This window comes from Schistocerca serialis, chromosome 10 (genome assembly GCF_023864345.2).
Source record: "Schistocerca serialis cubense isolate TAMUIC-IGC-003099 chromosome 10, iqSchSeri2.2, whole genome shotgun sequence".
Taxonomy (NCBI): Eukaryota; Metazoa; Arthropoda; class Insecta; order Orthoptera; family Acrididae; genus Schistocerca; species Schistocerca serialis.
The window spans coordinates 156,012,895-156,039,807 of NC_064647.1; the positions used below are offsets into that span (position 1 = coordinate 156,012,895).

Sequence of the window (26,913 nt, forward strand, 5' to 3'; positions counted from 1 at the left end):
TGAAACAGTTATTTTGTGGAAATAAAATGATTTTAATGTTCTCTATTTAGGTTCCTGCATCTGGCACAAATAGTCCTTTATTGTTATTAATTTCAGATGCTGGACTCTAAATTTTTTCATAGTTCACTATTGTGGTTAATGTAAATTAGCTATGTAGCAAGGGATTTAGTAAAACCATTATCACATAAATGGTGTTGCATATAGGGCCAATAAATTGATCACAGCAAACTCCTGTGAACTCTATAAAGAAATGCCTAAACTCATTGACACTACTGCCTTGCCTCACTATATTTCTTCATCCACTCATTCTGATATGAAACAATGAGTTTGTTCATGAAACATCAGTAAATCCTCAGACACTTGCTTCAACATATCAGAGAGTACTGACATTCTACAGGGTGTTTCAAAAATGACCGGTATATTTGAAATGGCAATAAAAACTAAACGAGCAGCGATAGAAATACACCGTTTGTTGCAATATGCTTGGGACAACAGTACATTTTCAGGCAGACAAACTTTCGAAATTACAGTAGTTACAATTTTCAACAACAGATCGCGCTGTAAGTGATGTGAAAGATATAGAAGACAACGCAGTCTGTGGGTGCGCCATTCTGTACGTCGTCTTTCTGCTGTAAGCGTGTGCTGTTCACAACGTGCAAGTGTGCTGTAGACAACATGGTTTATTCCTTAGAACAGAGGATTTTTCTGGTGTTGGAATTCCACCGCCTAGAACACAGTGTTGTTGCAACAAGACGAAGTTTTCAACGGAGGTTTAATGTAACCAAAGGACCGAAAAGCGATACAATAAAGGATCTGTTTGAAAAATTTCAACGGACTGGGAACGTGACGGATGAACGTGCTGGAAAGGTAGGGCGACCGCGTACGGCAACCACAGAGGGCAACGCGCAGCTAGTGCAGCAGGTGATCCAACAGCGGCCTCGGGTTTCCGTTCGCCGTGTTGCAGCTGCGGTCCAAATGACGCCAACGTCCACGTATCGTCTCATGCGCCAGAGTTTACACCTCTATCCATACAAAATTCAAACGCGACAACCCCTCAGCGCCGCTACCATTGCTGCACGAGATATTCGCTAACGATATAGTGCACAGGATTGATGACGGCGATATGCATGTGGGCAGCATTTGGTTTACTGACGAAGCTTATTTTTACCTGGACGGCTTCGTCAATAAACAGAACTGGCGCATATGGGGAACCGAAAAGCCCCATGTTGCAGTCCCATCGTCCCTGCATCCTCAAAAAGTACTGGTCTGGGCCGCCATTTGTTCCAAAGGAATCATTGGCCCATTTTTCAGATCCGAAACGATTACTGCATCACACTATCTGGACATTCTTCGTGGATTTGTGGCGGTACAAACTGCCTTAGACGACACTGCGAACATCTCGTGGTTTATGCAAGATGGTGCCTGGCCACATCGCACGGCCGACGTCTTTAATTTCCTGAATGGATATTTCGATGATCGTGTGATTGCTTTGGGCTATCCGAAACATACAGGAGGCGGCGTGGATTGGCCTCTCTATTCGCCAGACATGAACCCCTGTGACTTCTTTCTGTGGGGACACTTGAAAGACCAGGTGTACCGCCAGAATCCAGAAACAATTGAACAGTTGAAGCAGTACATCTCATCTGCATGTGAAGCCATTCCGCCAGACACGTTGTCAAAGGTTTCGGGTAATTTCATTCAGAGACTACGCCATATTATTGCTATGCATGGTGGATATGTGGAAAATATCGTACTATAGAGTTTCCCAGACCGCAGCGCCATCTGTTGTTGAAAATTGTAACTACTGTAATTTCGAAAGTTTGTCTGCCTGAAAATGTACTGTTGTCCCAAGCATATTGCAACAAACGGTGTATTTCTATCGCTGCTCGTTTAGTTTCTATTGCCGTTTCAAATATACCGGTCATTTTTGAAACACCCTGTATGATCAAAACATACCCACCAACAGGTGACATCGAAGGTAACAGAAACAGATGTAGAAATGTTTTTGTAAGAGCAAGAGCACGAGCAAGAGAGAAGAGGGCATAGGTATCAGACTGACCTGTATTCGTGTCGGGCGAGGTAGCGCACGTACTTCTCTGGGGGATCATCCTTGGCACCGTTGCAGAGGGATACGGACCGCACCGTCGTGTGGGACACCTGCGTGGCGGGCATCGTGAACTCCACATAGCAGTACTCTGCCAGCTGCTCTGGGATCTGGTCGTACGATGTCAGCCCCAAACGGCACACGAACGAGTGTGTCGTGTACGCACCTACGTGTGAAAAAGAGGAGTTGCGTAATGTAATTCACAGCACCTAAACTTCAATTTTCTTAGCACAATACACCAGCATTTGCAACTACTAGTCACAGTAGAAACTAAACTAGCAAATATTTGAAGTATGTTACCGTGAATATGATGTTAAACCTCATAATACATCCTAGTAAATGAAAAATACAAAAGTGTAAGACTGACATTTTCAAGTCACGTTGAATAATTTCTGCATGATACATTTCATTCAATAAAATTTTAAATTTCGGATATGCTAACACTTTATTCCATCCTCTTCATGAGTAAATACTTTCCCAAAACAAGATATCTGCAGTTTAACAACTTTTTGACAGTTTAGACTGTGTACCGGGCTAGACTAAGTGCCATCTCTTCTTTTCATTGACAGAACTTTGATCAAATGGTCAGTTAATACACTCACACGTTACTTCAATCTGCATTTGAAAGACAAGGACTTTAACACAGTTTCTGATGAAACTCATGACAAGCAATTATGTCTTCATTATTCTGAATACCTTGTTCCAACAATATGTTTACCAAATTTTTAGTAGCAAATTGTAAACTACCTCCATGATGCTGCAGTAAGTTTTGTCATTGTCTGCTGATGCAGAGGGGCTATGCTTGTTTTCAGATTCTTGTATAATACCTGTCTGCTGTTGTGTGGAACACAACAGGGTCTGGTCAGTTGTATTAAGTCATAGGCCTACAAGAACAGGAAGCAGCAATATACAATAGGCTATTTTCTTCTGTTAAAAATATGGTTCAGCTGTTGTTACTCTGATTGAATATATCATTCAAATAGGATTCACAGTCAATATTCTCACAAAATATATGTTAATTTTATGTAATTATAGTTTAAAAGTCATTAAATATAAAGATTTTGTCACATGATCGACAACACACTTTTACTGGCTGATGCTCTGTTGATATCACAGACTAGCAATCAGACAAAAGCTGTACTTGAGTTATATGAGTGTTATCAGAGGTTACAAGGTTTTTACATGGTTTGTCTGCAAACAGTTTAGATATTTAGTGATGGAAAGTGCAATTAATGCTTTTAAATAACAATAGAAAGGAATTTTGTGAACACATAGTGGAAGCCTTGTGAAAGTTGATGCATTTACGGTCCATCCATTTAGAGCAGCGGTGGACATTCTTTTCCCTGTGCTCCATGCAGTATCATTCAACTCACTCAAAACTAAGAACTTGAACTTCTGTAAATGGGTCAATATATTATAACCAAATTGTAGACTATCCATCATGAGTTACGACCCAAAGCATCATAAAATTATTCTTAGCAAATCTTAGTGCCGATTCCCTGTATAGAAGACGCTCAGCACAGACAGTGCTCTGACAAAGCACTCAGTGGTGCAATGGATACTGCAGATGACTGGATAATGTCATCACATGTTCAAGTCCTGGAAAGGTCATATATTTTTAAAAGTTTTACACAAAATAGGGAAATAGCATTAGCAAGAACAGAGTGTAGCAGTTTATTTGATGTCGGGATGTATTACATGTAGCTTTACATTAATCATAGTCTGGGAAACAGACAATAGAGGAAAAATACATTTACTTTGCAAATTCACTTTTTTGGAGAGCATGGCTGGTAGTGAAGGTATCACCACATGCCCACACAAGCTGTAAGATGACGAGGTTTTCTATATGGAGATATATAAATCATGTACAACATGTGCGTAACACAAACGTAAGGTCTGTGATGTTTGTAAGTGTAAACTATCACCAATGTCTGAACCAGACTGTAAGATGATGAAACTTCCTAGCTGGATGGTACAAAGGTAAAAAAAACAAAAACATTGTTTCTAATAAAGTCAAAAGTGTGTAGTCACGTTAACAAGAGAACATCTTTTTGAATGTGATGTATGTGAACAGCTATTGCAAATGCAAGCATATGTAAACAGCAAGGAAATCACAATAATACTCCATTTATGAAGGTTCATAATTTTGATTTGATTTGTGGAGTCATTTTACAAATAAGTTAAAACATTCATTCAGGTTGGATTCAAACCAGGATCTATGGACATTGTGTTACAAAATTCAATGGTCTACCACTCTAATACTTGGGTCAAATGACAATTTTCACTAAGAGTTTAATGTCACTGAATGACACTATCCTTCCTTGTAACAGTGGGAAGCATATCTCAGAGGTAAATTAATGTCAATCACATGGCTTGAATGGAGCATTTTAGTGGACTTTGAAACTATTTGAATTTCATTTCTATTTTTATAGTAGAGAGCTTGTAAGGAGCATAAAGTGACACTACAATCATTTAAGATGATTTCAAGAAGCAGTCAACTACCCAGTATCAATAGAAGTGAAGAGGTCAGTAGAAAGGGGGAAACGAAATTAAACTCCATGGACAGAGGGGCTATGTGATGTTATTTCGTATTTAAAAAATCGAGTTAAATTTACAAAGAATTTGGCAGCGTGAGTCCACCTACCAGCAAGTCATTGCACACTCCCTGATTTGAATGCACAAACTGACTCAGGAGGGAAGGATGTCACAAAGCCGCTGATTCCTCTCCCGAGACAAGCTGGTGTACAACTCTCACAACTGGTCCTCGATACCATGAATACTATCTCTGACAGGGAGTTGACATCTGAGCAGGCCCCACACAGGTTGCATCAGGGACAGATCTAAGAATTTTGCTGGCTACAGGAGTACCTCTACCTCACGCAGATCATTCAGACACACGTGCCATGTGCGGACGAGCACTGTCCTGTTGAAAAATACTGTTGTGTGACAGGTAACACATTAGGACGTTGGGTGCCTGTGATGTGATCATCCTTGACCTAGTCATCTCACTGCTTCTCCACACCACAACACTGGGAGTAACACTGCTGTAGCTCACCAAAATATTGGAAAAATGGGACCTTTCCCTAGGTCACTGCCATAATCACCAGAAACGGTCACCTAGGGTAGTGAAGAACTGTGGTTAATTGCTAAAGATGATGCAATGTCATTCCTCAGTAGTATGTGCCTCTACAACAAAAGCAACAATTTGTGTTATGGTGTTCATGGCAGCTTGCACATGGGACAGAAATTCCCTATTCAGTGTGCTGCTAGTCACTGACCTATAGTGCAGGACAACACAGAATGTCACAGGAAGTCCTTTACTTGTTCTCAGATCGTGTAAGAGTTATAATGTGCTCGTTACAGAATACAGCGATCCCCCTTTGTGGTGGTCACATGTAGTTGACCAGAATAAAAATATGATGTGATCAGCTGTCGAAAGGGAGACCCATAATGAGGCCACTTTCAAACTCTTTCAGGTGCCGATAATGTTGTTTCACACAAGTACACAGCACCTTTGTGTGCAATTTACAGAAATCACTCAACATCTTCAGCTGTTCACACCTCTTACATTCCCTACGAGGTCTGGCAACAACAATAAAAATTACCACCACTTAATGCACTCTGTAGGGCATTCTGCCTGATACAAATAACTGCAACTCTAATTACCTACATAACCACCAATGTACATGTACAAAGCTACACTGACATCAGACCATATGCTCTGGGTGCTTCACTTTTTTTGGTCAGGCACTGTACATATAAGCAGCCCAAGTGATGGCAAGTAAAAATGGCTTAAAATGTTTTGATTTCGATAACACAGCCTGACATTATCAGGAATCAAAAACAGGGAATTAGAGGCTGTCCACAGCTTGAACAGGACCTAGTTACTGTTCTAAAATGTTAAAGTCATACAAATGAGGCAATAATTTGGAAGCAAATGAGAAAGGGTTGATGCATATTTCACACTTTATTCAGTCTGTATAATGATAGAGAGAGAAACAGAGGGGGTATTTGGAATGGGAATTAAATTCATGGAGAGGAAAAAAAAAAAATCAGAAACTTTAAGCTTCACCAATTATAGTGTTCTGTCAGCTGGCAAAAGATTTGGAAAACCCGTCGAAGAGAATGGGTAGTGCCTTGAAAAAAGTTATGAGATGAAGATTAATAGAAGTAAAACACAAGTTACTGAGTGTAGTACAATTAAATCAAGTGCTGCTTGACACCAGTATGACATTAGGTGATGTTCATATCAGGAAATTAGATTCTGATAGAGGTAGGTGTGTTTTGGAATTTGGGTAACAAATTAACTATTGATGATAGAAGTAAAGATGGTATAGCACATGGACTAGCAATAGCAAAAAAATTTTCCTGAAAAGATAGATGTTGACACCAAATATAAACTTAAGTGTTGGAAAAACTGTTCTGAAATTATTTATTTAGGGCAAAGCCTTGTACGTGAGATACACATGGACAACAAACGATACAGGCAAGATGAGAACAGAAGACGCTTAAAATACTGTGCTACAGAAGAATGTTGAAGATAGATGGACAGATTCACTAACTAATGAAGAGTTACTGAATTAAATTGCGGGGGGGATTTATGGCATCATTTGGCTAAAAGAAGGGATAGATTGATGAAACACATTTGGAGACATAAAAAAGTGTAAAAATTACAGAGTAAGATGAAGCAGGTTTACTGAATGTCAGTTGCAGGAGTTATGCAGAGATGAAGAAACTTGTGGAGGATAGAATAGCTGAGAGTGTTTCCATCCCGTCAGTCTTAAGGAAGGAAAATTAGGGTTTAATGTCTTATTGATCATGCTTTCACTGGGCAATACACACAAGCTTGAACTGGGAAAGGAAACTGGCCACACTCTCTCAAAGTAACCATCCAATAATTTAGATTATGCAATTTATGGGCATCACAGGTAACTTGAATCTGGATTGCCAGACATGAGTTTCAATTGCCATCCTATGCTAGTCCAGTTTCTTACTCCACACCATGTTGCATGGTAACTGAGTCTTAAGATTTATGATGATAATGGCACTACATTCAAGCTGAGAGCCTCTGTGTGAGATGGACTCTCAGAGACACTCACCCTGACCCTCCTTGGGCAGGCGCGCCATCCTCCACACGATGGAGCGGTGCTGGTGCTCATATTTGGCTTGTCCCGACGTCACCTCTATCAGTGATGGTTCCAGCGTCTCCATGGCTCCCAAGATTCGCTCGATGCCTTTCACCTTGCCCGTCCTGCAACACACACATTGTAAAGCATCAGGGAATAGCCTGAATTTCTAATATGAAGAGACTTATACCAAATATAAATTGTACCACAAGATACAGTTTTGCATTAGTAGTTGGCAATACATGTTTACAGCCAAACTGCATGACATTTCAGTTATTAGAGAAGTAGCACTGTGTGAACTTGTCATCAATGTGGTAGTGTGAGTAACCTTTTCAATTATGACTTGGCGTAATGCGTAATATAGCATTTTTATAGCAAAGTTCATCATCTTATAATTTCATTTGGAACAAACAGCTACAATAAGAAGAAAAGAACTAATTTACATGGAGTTAGTAATTGTTTTCTGAGAATATGTTATTAAATAAAAACAGGGCTATTTTTAAAAAAGGAACAGCTTTCAAACATTTATTGCTTCCAAACTACAGAAGATAGAAAAACAATTCCAACATTCCTGGAAAGAGGAAAGTTCAAATGTTTATGCTTTCAATGTGAGAATCATGAGCTGCATGACAAATATCAAAATGGTGGGTAATTTCTTTCCACACACGAAGTGGCTGATCTCTTGTTATCAAATTCACAGCTTCAACAATCCAATGTTGCAGACTTTCAAGAGCGTCAGGCATAGGGGGGGATAAAAATGCGGACTTTTATGTAACCCCACTGACGAAAGTCACAAGGTGTGGGGTGTGGGTGTTAGATTGGAAGAGGAGGAGCAGAAAATGAACTTCATGACTAGTGGCGTCCCAGGTCTCCAGACCTCACACCTTGCGACTTTATTTGTGGGATTATGTTAAAGAGCACATTTTTATCCCCCAAATGCCTGACACTCTTGAAAGTCTGAGACATTGCATTGTTGAAGCTGTGAATTTGATAACAAGAGACCAGCTGCTTCATGTGTGGTAGGAAATGAGCCACCTTTTTGATATTTGTCATGTAACACATAGTGCTAACATTGAATGAATAAACATTTGAACTTTTCTCTGTCCAAGAATGTTGGGACACTGTTTCCACCTTTTGTACTTTGGAAGCAAAAAATGTTTGAAATCTATTCCTTCTTTTTGATAGCCCTTTATTTCCAATGCACTAAACTACTAATTTGTAAAAATTAGATTTAAACATGTTTATATAAAAATTTATTACTCTAGTCTTATTTTTCACTTTGGTGTATACAACACTACAATTTATCTGATCCAGAACACTTAGTTTAAGAAAAAGTAAGTAAACACTGTTATGCAAACACACTGGTATTTCATAAACTTTCTGTGTTAAAGGGAAAGTTAATTTAGAAAACAAAAACTGTACTTTTGTTACATTTAAATTATAAATTCAATTTATACTAACACTCACTGAAGTTCAATTTTCAAACTAAAAGTGTCAATAATTTGAGAAGTTTGTCCTCAAAATTTCGCTTATAGCAACAGTCTGTATAAAGAATTAAGGCATGACAGCTGGAGGTAATTTGTTACATAACTGCCAGGTACCTGAACTATGTCATTTTTCTCTTATTACACAGATGCAAGAAGAGTAATTTTTATGACTTTTTCATAGCTTTTCAGATGAAAAAACTAGGTGTCATTTTGTTTGTGATGATTTTTTGGTAATATTTTCTGTGGATTGTTTTTTAGAAAACGCGTCGAGAATAATTACAACGAAAGAATTTATTGGAAATTATTGTTTTAATAGGTACGTACTCCAACTCAGGACTACTGGACAATGAAATTTCAGTAGCACCTACAAATGGCATTAGACTCACCAGTACAGAAATTCTAAGTACCAGTACTAAAATTAAATATTGTAACTAACTTTCAGTTGCCACAAAGGCACAGCACACTCAGACAGTTGCAACTGAGCCTCAAACAACACTAAAAAGTGATCATGCATTGTTAAAGCTATATGAAATCATATGTAGGTTATCCAAAAGTAAACATTACAGTATATATAATGCAAGAGGTTATGTGGAAATAACAAATATTCCAGATCAGCAAACCAGCTGTTTTGCAGTTACACAATATTTACAGAATACAAACCAAGTTAAAACACTATTTTGCCACTACCAGAATGTATATAAGTGTCATCAAGTATAAGCATACAGAATGGCTACAGGTGGAATTCTGATACTGCTGACAGGCATATTTAAAAGCAGAAAAAGTAATACCTAACTTTCAAAACTGTCAGTTCTTTCCCCAGACATGAAAAATAAAGTCTGAAGGAAGATCAGTAAAGAAGGGAAGGTAACACACACCCCAGGTTGATAGGGTCTCAGGGTTATTATTATTATTATTATTATTATTATTATTATTATTATTCTCTCCCTCTCTTCTCCTTACCCTGTCCCTCCTCTGAGGAAAGAACTATCAGTTCCAAGACATAGGAGTTGGTCCTTTTATTTGAAATGTAACAAGGGGGAGTTACTTGTTTTGGTACAATTCTACTAATTAGATTTTTTCCCCTTTTTATCGTAAAATGTACTGGCAGTTACATTCCATTTCTAGGTAAAATATTGAAATAATTATTTAGCCCATATTTCACTCAGTCTTATTATTCAAGGACTCGTGTAAGCTATGCTGAGTCAAATGATTCATTTGAATGAGGATTTGGTTATTGAATACATTATCATGGCAGCTCATCATAAAAATGTTGCAATCTAATAGTGGTTTATTTGTTAAAAGATGCAGCTCACTGGATAGCCCTAAGTAAGAATTTATTTGTAACTTAAGTTCTGACTCACCTGAAAATACTTCTATTATTTGAGTCTTCTTCAAGCATTTAATTCTCAGATCTGACAAACTTTTGTTGCCGTAATCATTCTGACTCAGGTAGTATGTTTTATTATCCAAATCATTCACTATTTAAGGAATTGAACTGACATGGTACTAAGAGTTCACTAAATGTTATTACTTTTATAGTTGTTTTTTAGGCAGCTAAACAAAATTTCTGTTGAGTTTAGTAGAACGAGACTACTACCAAATATGACTCTCATATTATTATAAAGTAGGATGTAATAACTGATTTTTTTTAAATTAACAATAGTCTGTCTTGGCTAAACAATTCATTTGTGGAAACTGCCTGGTTACCATCTCAATATAAGGGTCTGTTACCAGCTATTGTATGTTTCAAATCTCAATATAAAAGTTCAGCTACGTGAAAGTCCATGTGTAGCTACCATGTCCTTCAGGACCTGCTCAGCTATTCAGATGGTTCAAAAGGCTCTGAGTACTATGGGACTTAACAGTTGAGGTCATCAGTCCCCTAGACTTAGAACTACTTAAACCTAACTAACCTAAGGACATCACACACAGATGCCCGAGGCAGGATTCAAACCTGCGACCGTAGCAGTCGCGCGGTTCCGGACTGAGCTGCTTGGCCACTGCAGCCGGCAAGAACTCAGCTATTCCGTTTTCACTGTAAGGTTATCGAAATATTTGTGACTCACCTCCTGTGGGCCGACTTGACAGAACCATACCGGAAGTGCTTCTCAACACGGAACAGGTAGATCCAGCACTCTGGGATGGGGAAGCGCACCATGATGTCTTCACATGGAATCTGGCCCAATTTACGGCTCGAGAAGCCAGGAACCAGAATCTCTGACTTTATCTCAACCTATAGATTGGCACAGAAAAGTGCAGACATCAATAATTTATGATCTGCACAGCATTGCATCTTGGACTGTGTGCTCTGAGGAATCAAGAAAAAGAAAAGAATGTAAGCATTTGAAATGTGGTGTTACAGAAGGATGCTAAAAAGTAAGTAGACTGACAAGACAAGAAATGAGATGTTCTCAGAAGAATCAGCTGAGGAAGGAGTATGTGAGAAATACTGACTGGAAGAACAGGCAGGATGTCAGGACATATGTTAAGCCATCATGGAATAACTTTCATAGTGCAGCACAGAGCCTTAAAAAGCAAAACATTGTAGGAGGAGATAGACTGCAATCTTTTGACCACCCAAAACAACTTTCTGTCCAGAGACAAAATAAAATGCATTCAGCAAATACGTTATCAGTGCCCATATAAAAATTAGTAGAAACAAATGTTGTTAGAACATAGAAAATGTGATGAGTGAAATAAGAAGCGTTGTGAAATAAAGTTGCGTTCACTCTCTTCCAGTCTCTCTCACCCATGCAACCACACTACCCTACATCCTGTTAGATAGTTTTAAAATAGTTATTCATTCTAAAACTGTCAGTTAAGACACAAGTGAGACAAAAGAAAAGTAAAATATAGTCACAGAAAAAGTATAAATAAAATAACGTTTAGCTATCAGTAGGACACAGCCAGCCCAGATGCCTTTCTTTCAACATTTTTTGTTACAAGCATATGAGCACAACCCAATATTTTTTTTTATTTGATAGTGAACTTGCTCTTCTCAAAACATGTGGAGAAGTATATCAATGTACCATTCACACAAACAAGGTGATGTTAAAAATGTAACACAAAACTGACTGACTGTTTTACACTATAAAGCTCAGGTACTGAGAGAAATGTAACTCATACAGTTACCAGAGCTGACAGTAAATAGATGGAAACACACGGAAATGCATTCAGTCAACTGTCTCCTATTGAAGGCTGGTTGAGTACGATGTACACCAATAAAGAGAGAGTAGTAATGCTCCTTGTCTGGGGTAGTCAAGATAAACTGAATTGAAGACGTGCTGCATTTCATATCTGCAAGTTACAACAACAGACAAACACAAAATACACAATATCAGTAAAGCAGACCCACTACTGTAATTTGACACAAGAATGCAGAGATGAATTAAAATAACTGAAATGTTATTACTTCTTTATTTTCCATCTCAGTGCACTGACAATTTGTGTTATCGGTGACTAGTTTCAGATGTGTTTGTTCATTACTAAACCATTAGCGTGGCAGTTACAAAATGTTTAATAAAATAAAATTTTTACATTTTGGAATACTCACAACCACTCAACTCTGAACGTCCTGTGTCCTAAATGACAGTTCTATAAACTGAGTCACCCATTGTCAGTCCACTAATAGATGACTGTGTTGTGGATACTTTTGCCATTACAAATAATTTAAATGGTTTGGTACACAGAGTAAAAGGTAGTCATGGAGGAACTCACCTTGTTTCCAGTGACACATATGACGGCCTTGACTTGTAGAGGCAGTTCCCTGTTTCGTGGAGGTCGCACCCGGAACCTCATCAGCTCGATGTAGCATGCGTCAGGAGGTTTAAACCTGTGGGGGTTGGTTAGTGTGTGATATAGCATGCGTTAGTGAGCACAAGCACTATTAAGTAACAAAATGGTGCCTTCCTGTGAATGAATCTAAAAGATAGCAATCAATATTTAGAAATGAAGGAAATTTGAAGCATAAGAAATTTGTGTTCTATGATTGTCTGAGGGAACTGTTGTTCCTGTTGTGCATGTAATGAATGAAAAAATTGTACTGTTCATTGTCAAACTACAGTCTGCCCATTACATATATTGCTCTGTTAGAAATGAAAGCTGAGTTGAGTAAAAATCTTATTGTCTAGGTCACTAAAACTGAACAGTTAATCCTTTACAGAAAGACAAGCAAAGAAAGTATCCTGACAAACTTCTGAAGGCATTTAAGAAAACCACAGAAAATGTCAATCATTATGAAGATCTGAACCCTCTATCTCCCTAACCACTGCACAGCCTTCCTTGACTCGACTGCCTAGGAAATGCTGCACATAAACTTGACTGTACATGTGAACATTGACTTCTTGTGCCTTAGTAATCATTCTTGCTGTTGCCTTCATTACAGTATTCCACACAATTTTCAAAAGTCTGCTTGAAATATGATTAGGGGTGAAAGTCCCATTGATGAAAAGATGATTAAAGACAGTCTCATAAGAGATTAGGGCATACTTTTGCATTTACTGGCTTGGAAAAACCATAAGAAACTTAAATAAGAATGGTGACACAGGGATTTGAAACTTGGTTCTCCTGGGTGTGACTCCAGTACCTTAACAACTAAGCCACCATAGTCACACATCATGTCAGTGGTGCAAAAGAAGGTATGACAAGAGATGAAGATGGTGGTGTAGTGATCATAATGCAAGTAGAGTGATTATGATGATGATTTGGTGATCACTACAAAGATTTTGTGTTAGTATAATGATCGTATGACAAGCAAGAGAAGTTACAGAAACTGCCATCAAATATTGAAGAAAAATTTATTGCAATGAGACTTGTAATGTGTTTGAATGTGTTATTCACATAACTATGTGGTTTGTTGAATCTTTTAATTCTGAACAGAACAGCGTACCTCCATAAACAACCGTTATTGCTGCCTGCTTGGGCCACATCTTTTGCATCTCACCAGATGGTTTACAGCTACCAGTTCCTAGCATGCACATCTTCCACTGTGAAACTCTGATCAGCCTCACATCCTCTGGCTCGATGCATTTCATACAAGGGCCTGTTCCACACCTGATTTTCTTGCCTAACATCAGGGTATGTCCAAGCCCACTGACACCTATGCTGCCCTGTGTGCTCTGACTGGCAGTCATCTCAAAGCTTTATATTAGCTCTACTGTTTGCTCCTCATATGCTCCCCAGAACCTATATGTTGGCCATTCTTTGTTATTTTCCCCCAATTCACACCCATAAAGGAAAACTGTTTAGAGATTTCTGTTAATATCTGGAATCTGACACTGCAATGACATGTATGAGGCTTTTAGACATGTCTTAGTTGTCTGAATTTGTCTTTTAACTTTCAGATATGTCACTAAACATCTACTATGGTTCTATTTTCTATGACATCTGTTGAGGTAACAGTACCCTTTCTCTAGTCTTCTTCTCCAGCTTAAGTTTCTTAGGTTATGCAGTATTGATTAGGATTTCTACTGATGTCAATTTGTTCTGCACAAGTAGTTTCCCATTTTGTGCACTCCAACATACCTGATATCTCTCTCGAGCTGTGGATGAGCAGTTGCAGATCATATTCAAGATGACAAGTGAAGCCCTTGTGCATCTTCACAGTAATGTCAAGCACCATCAGGAATAATAAAAGTGATAGTAAATACCTTTAATTTACTGCCAGTTCCACACTGGTGATGTACAAGTGGTTCTTCAGTGTAATAGTATTTTCCAGTATCCCAAAAGTGTTCATAAAACAAAGCCATATGTTGAAGACTATGAAGTCTAAAGCTTTCTCAAAATTCACAGACACTAAGTATGGAAATGTTTGAAATTCTAAACTGTCTGATGGTATTTCAGAGAGTAGTGATGTGGCCTACACAAGATATTACTTTTCTCAATCCATCTGATACAGCTGAATTTACAAATGAGTATTTTTGAACTGCAGAAAATTTTCTGTTTTATCACAAGAAGTAACATTGTTGCCATCAATATGCTGTGATAAAGCCATTTAAGGAAAAATGTATCCAAATTAAATTGAGCAGTCAGATATTGGGCACTCATAATCTAAGAAAGTAGTTTACTGGTCAAATATTTTTTGTCATAATGCTAGGTAAAAGTGCAGTTAATAATAAAACTCTGAAATAAACAAAATAGCTGGAATGGCTACTAAAACAAGCATGCTCCATGCTCACCAAATTATTTAGTTCTTATTCACATGACATAGCCATTAAAAAATGTTAGTCTGATTAATGCATGCTGTTAGTTGTTAGTCCATAATCATGGAAAGTTTGATGGATTATCTATAATCAAACCAAAGAAAACAAAGTAATATAATACCTCATTTATTAACATAAATATTTTTTACTGAAGGTACATTCTGTCTCCACAAAGAGAGTTACAAATGTGAGATTACAGCAGTCTTTCTTTTAAAAAGGAGAAGTATGCCTGGCACTGCACATTTGAAATTACTTTACCCACCTGTAAATCAGTGACTACCAACACATACCTTCTGTAAGAGCTACTTTCAGATACTAATTTATTCCCTGTTAAAATTTACTCAAATGTATGCATATCTAACATTATGTCACTCTATGAACTACATTCTCACGCAACACCAAGAAATATACAAGTCATTATAGACATTAAGGAGGTCTTCCCAGTCTTGAATGATATTAGTTGAACATTTTTGCAACTAGCTGAAATTTAAACTGCCTGTAAGAAGGATATTTTCACTCTTCTTGTGAATGTGCTTCTCTATGTCTGAAGGTAACATCTACACTCACAACAATGTTTTTTTTTTTTCATTTGTATCTTTTCTGTTATCCTCATTATCAGTACAAACATATTTGCAAATCAGTACAAACATATTTCGACAATGAAATTTTTGTACAACAGTTGTCTGTTTCCTTCATGAAAAGAGGTTTGCTTATACTATTTAAGTCTCATTGATACACAGTCTTTCATGTAATGTCTATACCTTTAATTGAAACACTTAAAGAGTTCAGAAAATAAATTATGTAACTTCTATGTAAAGAACAAATATGAGCCAAAAATAAAGCCTTATAGGATACTGTCTATTTCTCTGTAATCTGAGAATCACTATTAACTTCTGTACAGAGTAGCTTTGTGCTGAAACTGTGCTCCTACAAACTACTTTTTCTTCAGATTACACTAATATCACTTCTTAAAATTAATGGGAAAAACTGTGACATATCTGAAAGTGGTGTTTACTTCTGTAAGTCTGTCACCCTATGCCAGAATAGTATATAACAGATATGTGGATTGCATTATTGGAATTTTGCATTTGTAGCACAATACGATCGGTTTCAAAAGTCCATGCATCTAGTGCAACAACAGTGCTTAGGCAATGCCAAAAGTGCCAAATCAAACCATACTCCCAATAAAATATATCCCTCCATTTGTAACATCAAATTTGATGGCACTCGACAGCTGCTTCAAAATGAACTGTTCCCCTCAGCCAAGCAGCTTATCCCATACAGTATTTATTGTATTTTAAGCTACAATTATCATTATGTACTCACTCTATACATTCAATTCTTGTTTCTGACACCTCATTCTACTTCAGGATGGAGACAAGGGCCTCACTGGTCTTTGTTACACACAATACTGCAGCAAATAAATAGGACTTCATTTGATAACATCTTCAACAGTTGGGTTCACACCTGATAAATATGATGGATGATATACTCAAAATGTTGAGATGTTGCTATGAACTGCTGCAGCTAGATTACTGAACATCTTTTATCTGTGTTATATACAGAATATCCAATGAAGGAATCCCTGATTTCAAAATTAAATATCTTGTAAACTAATACTGATAGAGGAGTGCAAAATATGGTATATTTATTGTAAAAGCTGTAAGAATTTTATACAGAAGTTACAAAAGAAGTTTCGAAAAGCCGCTAACAGATGACACTATAGTCACAGCTCAGAGTGATCAGTTCCACTATTGAAACATGTAAGGAGTTAGTGTACTGAAAGAAGAGGTTGAACACATGCATTCCATTGAACAACGTATTTTTTCAGGTATGGGAAAGCTGCAGGTTAGACCACTGCCCCACACAAAAAGGCACAGTTTTCAAACACAATTTAGAGTCCTGATAGGACTCAAAAAGAAGAACAATCATAAGCTCTTCGCCAAATTCCAACAGACAGCATGCTGATTATCAAGTGGGGAATGTTGACCCCAGGAAAACTGTAGTTACTCCTGAAAAAGTCGCCATGTTTTCTGAAATTATTCAGCAAAATCCAAGGAACCCAATACAAGGAACCCAATACAAGGAACCCAATACAAGGAACCCAATACAAGGAACCCAATCCAAGGAACCCAATACAAGGAACCCAATCCAAGGAACCCAATCCAAGGAACCCAATCCAAGGAACTCCACTCAAAGAATAGCAGTGGAGGCTGGCTTGCAGCATTCAAGCATGCAGAAAATACTGAGACAGAGTCTACACGTTTCCATTCAAAATCCAAGGCCACCAAGCCCTATCTATGAGCCCTGTGACAGAAGGGCTCATTTTGCAAACCAGATTCTCATAATGATTGATGATAAATGGCTGTGTTGGTTGCTTCGCATCACAGATGAAGCACATTTTCCCCTGACTGGAGTTGTAAGTGGAACTGATGATTCTGGGGTTCTGAAAAATCTCCATTCATTTGAAGTGAAACCAGAATTACTGTTTGGGCACTATTTGCCCTTTTTTCATGTGAGAAATGATCACTAATGATGGTTACACTGCAATTTTGGGAAAATTTTTTTGCCACACTGCTAGCCAAAGCACATCACACCAAACAGGTGTGTCACTTTCTTGGGAATAGAATCATTGCAATGGATTATTTCAAACTTTATAGTGCAGAGATGGACTGACCACCATATCTGCCTGACCTGACCCCTTGTAACTACATTTTTTAGGGCACACTGAAATTCACTGTGTACTGGAATTATCCCTCCATGCTGGATAATCTTAAACTGGTGACCTGTGTGGCATCTGAATCCACTTTGTAGACACACAACAGGGCATGATGGCAAATTGCAAATTTCAAATTTCATTGTTCATTGCACTACCTCCATAATGAGAGTGGTGGACATTTCAAAATGAGTGTGATGTGATTGTGAATATTCCCTTGAGAGGATGAGTTAAATTATGCCCACTCATACTGTCTGAGATGCAAAACATATAGTGCCATGTGTTAGCAGCTTTTCAACCTACTTCAAAAATTCTGTACTGTATAAATTCGTACAGCTTTCAAAAGAAACATGCCTTTTGTTGCATTTGTCTGTAAGTTTTTGACATAGTTAATTTTTAAATCAGGGATTCTTTTGCTATACACCCTGTAGATTATGCAAGAGCAGATTATTAAGCCCAAAATAGAAGCAGCTAGAAATTTTGTCCTGCAATATGACTCCTGGTAAGTTTGTTTATTGTGATGGTGAATGCAATTCTGCTTATGAGAAAGAGTGCATTATGTGTGCCACCCAAAAGTGAATACTTGTCAGTACGACTTGGGTGCACTGGATGAAGAAGATGAAAAGTAGTAGTGATCCTCCTTTGTTTTATTCAGCTATTATCATAACAGATAATTATTTTAGGAACAGTGATGAGCTCTTTTTATTCATTGTTGTTAGCCTGTCTGCATAAACAAATTAAAAAGAAGCAACAAAGATTAACCTGAAAACAACTGCTCTTGTACTTTATCAACATTCCTGATTGCACATAAGCAAATCATGAATGCTATGCCATCCTGAGAAAGGAGTATTTCAAGAGAAATTATCTTTCTACTGTTGAATAATTTATACACAACACACATTTGACCACCTGACAGCTGGAGAGAGGGTCTAGCACCCTACGCTGTTCGTAAACTGTATAGGTGAAACTCTTCATTGGAAGCCTGTCTAACTGCGAAAACAGAAAGGTACATAAGAAAACTCTAATTTTGGCTGAGTAAATCTAAAAGCAAACCAGATACACAGAAGAGGCAGTTCATATTATTTCAGCACTGACATAGGAGATCAAAAGCACCACCAACAGACTTAGAAGAAACGGGACCACGCTGGGAAAAATGGCTCAGTTCCTAGTACTGTTAACTGAAATTTCTCTTGGTGTCAGCTTATGAAAATTATGTGTTGGAGCATGCAACAGGTTTAACCTTATAGAACTAAGAAGTGGCAGAAATAATAGAGCCAAAACCAGAACACTCAAACAATTTTGTAGTGGTCAGCACCAGCATGGGTACAATATCATACGCTCATTAACAAAACAGCAGTGACCAGAACAAGAATCCAAGGAATGTGCTCTCAAACACCACTCAACAAAAAAATTGGAAGTAATCCACAGGAAATTAGGAAAAAGGCAGTCTGACACTTCTAATATGGCATGTAGCAAAATTTGGCAAATACACATCAAAATATACATCTTCAACAGGAAGCGTACTAAGAGAGACCATAGCAACTTATAACTTAACCGGGTTTAAATACCTGTATACACATAATAATTACACAGTGCATCAACCATTTTGACCACAGAGGAACAAGTTCAGCAGCAAACGGATCAAAATTTGATTGAGGACCTAACAAATCTGGAACCAAACCTGAGAGAAAAAGGATCTACCTAGGAGTATGGACACCTCTCAGCATTCAGGCATAAGATACTTCCATGAGAACCTCCTCCCATCCTGTTCAAGAGTATGTATGTAGCTGTAGATCTTTTATGATGAAATGCAGCAAAAGGGATCTAGATGGACCACACGCTTAGAGGGCGTTGTTCATACCTTGAGGAAAGATAATACATTTTTGTAAAATGTTAATGAAGTTTACCAAATTCATCAGTTCACCATCAGAATGGTACATTTTCCAACTTTAGCATTTCCATTATGTGAATACTGTCCCACATTTTTTCTGGCCCAGACTCACTTGATGATGCGCGACTTCTCGTACTCGTCCTGCTGGACGCAGCTGTGGAACTCGACACCCTCCAGGCGGATCCACTCCTCTGTGATGACGGGGATGATGTCGTGCCGACCCACCACCTCCTTTCCCTGCCGCCAGAGGTCATTCACTCCCAGCTCCACATCTGGCATGCCTGTCACCGACACAACCACCAAACGATTTTCTCTCTATCTGTCATAGAATGTCACTACACAAATGAGCTTGTTAGCAAGCATATACCATGTGCTGTTGAGCAGAGTAATTTTTGAATTAAATGCTTATGATGCAGTATTCGAGGATAATTTCTTAATTGTCTAAGATTTTACTGTACAGTTGTATGATTTAACCAACTGATGAAAAAACAAGGACAAGTGATATTATTAAGGTGTTCTATAAGTTTTATTAATGTTGATATTAATGACTACGCATTTTAAAAAGAAGACAAAGTTGAGATTCATGTTCATACAAAAATCATTATTTCAATTTAAAAAAAGGGCACGTAGTAACTATAACTAATTGTTAGGGGAAGGTGGTGTAAAGTGGCCACTCTACAGGAGACCGAGTTTTCACCTAATATTATTATTATAACTATTATATTATTACTATAAGCTTGACACTTATACATTTTGAATCTATATAGAATAACGTATCATGCTAAATTTTTAAGTGAAAAAGGAAGTAATATGTAGAATTATATGCATTTTAATGAAGGCTTTTATAGAGAGATCAACGGTGGTGTGTATTAGAACTAGTATGACCACTTCTCAGTGGGCAGGCAGCCGCAGTGTTCTGGATAAAAAACATGTGATAGTCACTTTTCCTGTCCTGGTAACTTTACCCCACCGTCTGCTAGAGCATACTTTTTACAACAAGAAAGTATTTAGAATGAGATTTTCACTTTGCAGCGGAGTGTGCGCTGATATGAAACTTCCTGGCAGATTAAAACTGTGTGCCCGACCGAGACTCGAACTCAGGACCTTTGCCTTTCGCGAGCAAGTGCTCTACCGAAGCACGACTCACGCCCAGTACTCACAGCTTTACTTCTGCCAGTATCTCGTCTCCTACCTTCCAAACTTTACAGAAGCTCTCCTGCGAACAAGAGAGCTTCTGCCCAGGGGAGCTTCTGTAAAGTTTGGAAGGTGGGAGACGAGGTACTGGCAGAAGTAAAGCTGTGAGTACCGGGCGTGAGTCGTGCTTCGGTAGCTCAGTTGGTAGAGCACTTGCTCGCAAAAGGCAAAGGTCCCGAGCTCGAGTCTCGGTCGGGCACACAGTTTTAATCTGCCAGGAAGTTTCATATCAGCGCACACTCCACTGCAGAGTTCTGGAAACATCCCCCAGGCTGTGACCTAGCCATGTCTCCGCAATATCCTTTCTTTCAGGAGTGCTAGTTCTGCAAGGTTCGCAGGAGAGCTTCTGTAAAGTTTGGAAGGTAGGAGACGAGGTACTGGCAGAAGTAAAGCTATGAGTACCAGGCGTGAGTCATGCTTCGGTAGCTCAGTTGGTAGAGCACTTGCCCGCGAAAGGCAAAGGTCCCGAGTTCGAGTCTCGGTCGGGCACACAGTTTTAATCTGCCAGGAAGTTTCAAGAAAGTATTTTTATAAATTGATGATCTTTAGCAAAGAAATGCTTTTATTTTACTTTTGAATTTCCTGTCCCCTAGCAGATTCTATTTGAAACTGTGTAAAAGACTTGCACATTGCACATTCTCCTTTTTGACTTCTTCTCGCAATGCACAAGAGACATCTGACACCTACAAGGTGTGGACAATGTCACAGCAGATTCCCTTTCACAGATAAATGCTCTCTCAACAGATACTGATTTTGACAAACTTGTGACAGTGCAGCTAAAGGATGTACTGTTATGTGAACTTATACATGGCAACACAATGGGATTGCACATTCAACCCAGCAACATGCCTAGCTCTTCTAAATGAGTATTATGCAATGTCTCTGAAAACTGCCTTCATCCACTGGTACCACTCACCATAAGATGAGCCATTTTCAATAAACTAAACCGGCTTTCACACCCCAGGATTCGTCCAACTGCAAATCTATGATGCAAGCACGCACTGCCGCCAGTGGTCCATAACAGGACTGCATGCACAGCCATGATTCAGCAGTTATTCCATTCCTAAGGGCCATTTTCAGAACGTCCACTTAATGCTGGGCCCTTCCCTGATTCAAATGGTCTATTGTTATATTTTTTCAACAATTGACAGAATACTGTGCAGGGTCTGGATTACACGAATTTTGTACATTGTTGCTAAATTATTTGTCAACCTATACATTTCCCATTTTGGTTGTCCTGCCACTACAACAACAGCCCAAGGCAGACAATTTGAGTAAGTACTTACCGAACACTGTCACTTATGCGGTGCCCTGCACTTCTGAACAGCAGCTCACCAAGCACAAAATAATGGTATTTTAGAACACTGGCACCAAATCCTACAGACCGCTCTCACATGTTGTGGAGGGCTATGGACAGATTCCCTGCTATGGGCTCTTTTACGTATACCATGACTTACAAAAATCCCTGTGTGTCTCTCAAGGGACTCCTTTATGGGGATACCATTACTCTTCTGGCAGGTGCCATAAAAAATGCCCACAGACAAATAATTACTGAAGTGATTACATAGGCTTTCCCGGCGTAATAAGTCATGAAAGTCTCTTCGGGTTTGCTGCCGGATTCTAAAATCAACTTGACTCGATATTTCGGCGATCCAACTGATCGCCATCTTGAGGAAAATGCTGCTTCTGCTGATGAGTCCCTCTGAGAACTGACGCCAGGTTGCAAATCGACGTCCTATATAGGCCAGCGTTCTCCAGAGGTGTACGAAGAGGAATATAGATCTGTGGCCTTTGTTCCTTATGCTGGAGGCTTATCGTTTAAGATTGGACGAATTTTAAGGAATTCTAACATTAAGAGTGTGTTCCGTCCACCTTCTAAGATTAGGGCTCTGCTCGGCTCTGTGAAGGATGATTTGGGGCTTACGAAACCCGGGGTGTATAAAATTCTGTGTCAATGTGGGAAAACTTACGTTGGCCGTTCTATTCGCACAGTGCGTGACAGGTGTGTGGAACATCGCCGTCATACGAGGCTACAACAGCCGGAAAAATCGGCGGTAGCAGAACACTGGCTAAATGAGGGACACAAAATGAAATGTGAAGAAACTGTTGTGGTTGCCAACATTTCCGGTTTTTGGAACAGTGTCTATAAAGAGGCGATTGAAATTAGGTTGGCTGATAATTTAATCAACAGAGACAATGGGTTTCCTCTTAGCAAAATGTGGAATACTGTATTATCTCGCATCAAAACTGAACGTTCTTCGGTGTGGCCTTGATTGCGATATATCGTTGCTAGCAGTGTTTCACTAAGGGCGGCGCCACCTCCCTGTTTTGGAAGGCAGAAACCGTGATGGGCGGCGCATGCACCGTATACTGAATGGTGGCCTATATAGGACGTCGATCTGCAACCTGGCGTCAGTTCTCAGTAGAGATGGGCAAAACTGTTCTTTTCAGAGATCAGATCAGAACTGTTCACTCCCTGAAATGAACTAGCTATTTTTCATGACTCACCACTCATTCACAACAGAAAATAAATGGAAGACACATTGCCCTTTAAACTTGGTTTATTCCAGTACTATACCTGTATTTTGATCTTATTTGATCCTATTTTGAAGTAACACAGATAATGAGTAAGAATTTTGTATTGTTTATTGAAATTCCCACGATATGATAAGTTTTTGATTATTGATATATTTTGCACTATCGTGGTTTTTTGGGTGATCGGAAAATGTAACTTGAGATTTACATTAACAATATATTTGGCTATAATGTATTAAAATTTCATTAACCTCGTACAAATACATCGCAAGCCATATATTTTTAAAGTGAACATTTCCATCCGAGGATGCCTAAAATCGCAAAATCCATACTAAAATAAGAAAAAAATATATAAATTTGACTGTAAGACCAAACTGCTGCATATAGACTTCCGCAGAATAAAACAAGGAAAATATTGGTGTATCACTTTTGCTATACGTTTATCGGTTCGCTCGTAATTAAAGTGTAAATTCGAGTGACCATAATAAAAAATCCTATAGTAAGAGGAGCCGTCAGGAACCTAATCTGATCAGTTTAAACAAATAAAAATAAAATAAAAACAAATGATGTATACATAACATAATTATGTAATATACATAATGGTATTACTACGAAGAACAATATCCAGTAGAGACGAACTCCGATGCAGAGGCGCTGAGTCAAGCAGGTCGAGACGCAAGCTGTATTACTGCGTGAGCTAAGACCGCAGAGACCAGAGTGACACCTGAGTTGCTTTGCTCAACGCTCTGGCTAGAGTCGAGAACGGTGAGGTAAGGTGAGGTGAGGTGAGCGTTGAGCTGGCGAGTTCCGAGGGTGGGGGGAGCGGTGAACTGCCACCACCCACCCGCTCGGAGACAAATCGTCCGTTCTCTTGCGAGCAGGTTGTTGCAAGTAGTTCTTATGTTCTCCGCTAGGAGGCTCTCTGTCCTGTTGCTCGCATCAACTGCATAGAGGGCAGGGCGTGCGACTGAAACGATCGCCGACGGAGTGCTATGCTAAGGTGCGCCAGACACTGCACGCGGCAGAGGAAGCACAGAGAGGGCACGGCATATGTGAAACACAAAATCCAATGGGGCACTGCACAATGCAGGCAGCCAAGGCAGAAGCAGGGTAGGGGCCGGCGTTGGCTGTGTTGTGTGGCGTGCAGTGTGCTCTGACCAGCAGAGGCCCCACTGATCTGCTCCGTCTCTCTCTCTCTCTCTCTCTCTCTCTCTCTCTCTCTCTCTCTCTGCTGTGGGAAACGTTTGGAGCCACCGTTCTTTTTTTCTGAATCACTGATTGTTCACTCCTTTGAAAGATTCAACTCTATGAATTAGTTCAGGAGCGGATCCCCATCTCTAGTTCTCAGCGGGACTCATCGGCAGAAGCAGCATTTTCCTGAAGATGGCGACCAGTTGGACCGCCGAAATATCGAGTCAAGTTGATTTTAGGATCCGGCAGCAAACCCGAAGAGACTTTCATGACAATAATTACTGAAGCTTGTCTGCAAAGTTAGGGACATGTTGCACATGCATAGATGTCTACAAAGCGTCCAGAATTAATGCCACTACTGTGAGTGAGTTACCGGCGAGGAAGCCGAGGAAGAAGAGTCGCACGCGGGCGATCTGCTTGTCGATGTGTCCGTGCGCGTCCTGCTCGACGTACAGCTCGTCGACGGCGGTGATCTGCACCTCCTCCGTCTTGTAGTTGAGCGCGCGGTCGCGGTGCGCAGACAGCCGGAACAGCGCCTCCTCCACGCACACGCCGAACTGCTTGATGTCCTCGTAGTTCTGGCAGCCGATCTTGAATAGCTGCGATATCTGCCGGCAGGCCAGAGAGCACGGTGTACACTTTCCTGCTGAGAGGTTTTCATTACGAGGGCAACACTGAACATTTTTAGGAAATCATACAACGATTACTTTAAAATAGCTGTTGTTGTGGTCTTCAGTCCTGAGACTGGTTTGATGCAGCTCTCCATGCTACTCTATCCTGTGCAGGCTCCTTCATCTCCCGGTACCTACTGCAGCCTACATCCTTCTGAATCTGCTTAGTGTATTCATCTCTTGGTCTCCCTCTACGATTTTTACCATCCACGCTGCCCTCCAATGCTAAATTTGTGATCCATTGATGCCTCAGAACATGTCCTACCAACCGGTCCGTTCTTCTTGTCAAGTTGTGCCACAAACTTCTCTTCTCCCCAATCCTATTCAGTACTGTCTCATTAGTTATGTGATCTACCCATCTAATCTTCTGCATTCTTCTGTAGCACCACATTTCGAAAGCTTCTATTCTCTTCTTGTCTAAACTATTTATCGTCCATGTTTGACTTCCATACATGGCTACACTCCATACAAATACTTTCAGAAATGACTTCCTGACACTTAAATCTATACTCGATGTTAACAAATTTCTCTTCTTCAGAAACGCTTTCCTTGCCATTGACAATCTACATTTTATATCCTCTCTACTTCGACCATCATCAGTTACTTTGCTCCCAAAATAGCCAAACTCCTTTACTACTTTAAGTGTCTCATTTCCTAATCTAATTCCCTCAGCATCGCCCAATTTAATTCGACTACATTCCATTATCCTCGTTTTGCTTTTGTTGATGTTCATCTTATACCCTCCTTTCAAGACACTGTCCATTCCGTTCAACTGCTCTTCCAAGCCCTTTGCTGTCTCTGACAGAATTACAATGTCATCGGCGAACCTCAAAGTTTTTATCTCTTCTCCAAGGATTTTAATACCTACTTTGAATTTTTCTTTTGTTTCCTTTACTGCTTGGTCAATATACAGATTGAATAACATCGGGGAGAGGCTACAACCCTGTCTCACTCCCTTCCCAACCGCTGCTTCCCTTTCATGTCCCTCGACTCTTTTAACTGCCATCTGGTTTCTGTACAAATTGTAAATAGCCTTTCGCTCCCTGTATTTGACCCCTGCCACCTTTAGAATTTGAAAGAGAGTATTCCAGTCAACATTGTCAAAAGCTTTCTCTAAGTCTACAAATGCTAGAAACGTAGGTTTGCCTTTCCTTAACCTTTTTTCTAAGATAAGTCTTAGAGTCTGTTTAAAATAGCTGAAACTGTTTTATTGTTTCTCAAAATATTCCACTTTACAATCAATACATTTTTTGAATTCAATGAAAACAGTCAATAAACCAATGATGCACTCTTCCCGAGGCAGTTCAAAAACCAGTGCACTGGCTGCTCTGGGAAGAACAATACTTATTCATACGGAATAAGGAACAGTATAACTAATTGAGACGTTGAATGTTTCGCACGCTGACACTTGTTGATGGCCCATGAATGAAATCTGCAGCAATTTGCGGAACGGTTACACTTCTGTAACGTTGAACGATTCTCTTCGGTCGGCGTTGGTCACATTGTTGCAGGATCATTTCCCAGCCGCAGCGTACGCGAAATGTTCAGAAAAAAGTTTATCATTCAACGTAACTGTGTTTAAAAACAATATCGGGTTTCATCAGGTTACCTTCCATTCGGAAAGTGGGTGCGCTCAGCGACTATTATGCGATTTATAAATTGTAGAGCGCAGCAATCAGTTGTCCTTTTTTGCAGCTTTTGTTACGCAAATCTAGATTTCGGCTAGTGCCTAGCCATTATAAACGCACTATTTGGTAATATCGATGCATGTTAGTAGCCTGTTGTTCGGGTGTCACTC

At 39.4% G+C, this 26,913-nt stretch overlaps 1 protein-coding gene across 1 annotated transcript in view; it reads right to left on the minus strand.

Annotated features, from left to right (window-relative positions):
- Positions 1–26,913, minus strand: part of LOC126424624 (uncharacterized) — a 343,469-nt gene that overhangs the window by 37,058 nt on the left and 279,498 nt on the right. The window contains exons 26-31 of the mRNA XM_050087361.1: positions 24,818–25,052; positions 19,637–19,805; positions 12,435–12,549; positions 10,784–10,950; positions 7,204–7,355; positions 2,060–2,270 (exon numbers count right to left, since the gene is read on the minus strand). Of these exons, the coding sequence (XP_049943318.1) occupies positions 2,060–2,270; positions 7,204–7,355; positions 10,784–10,950; positions 12,435–12,549; positions 19,637–19,805; positions 24,818–25,052 (1,049 nt within the window). The remainder of the gene's footprint in view (positions 1–2,059; positions 2,271–7,203; positions 7,356–10,783; positions 10,951–12,434; positions 12,550–19,636; positions 19,806–24,817; positions 25,053–26,913) is intronic.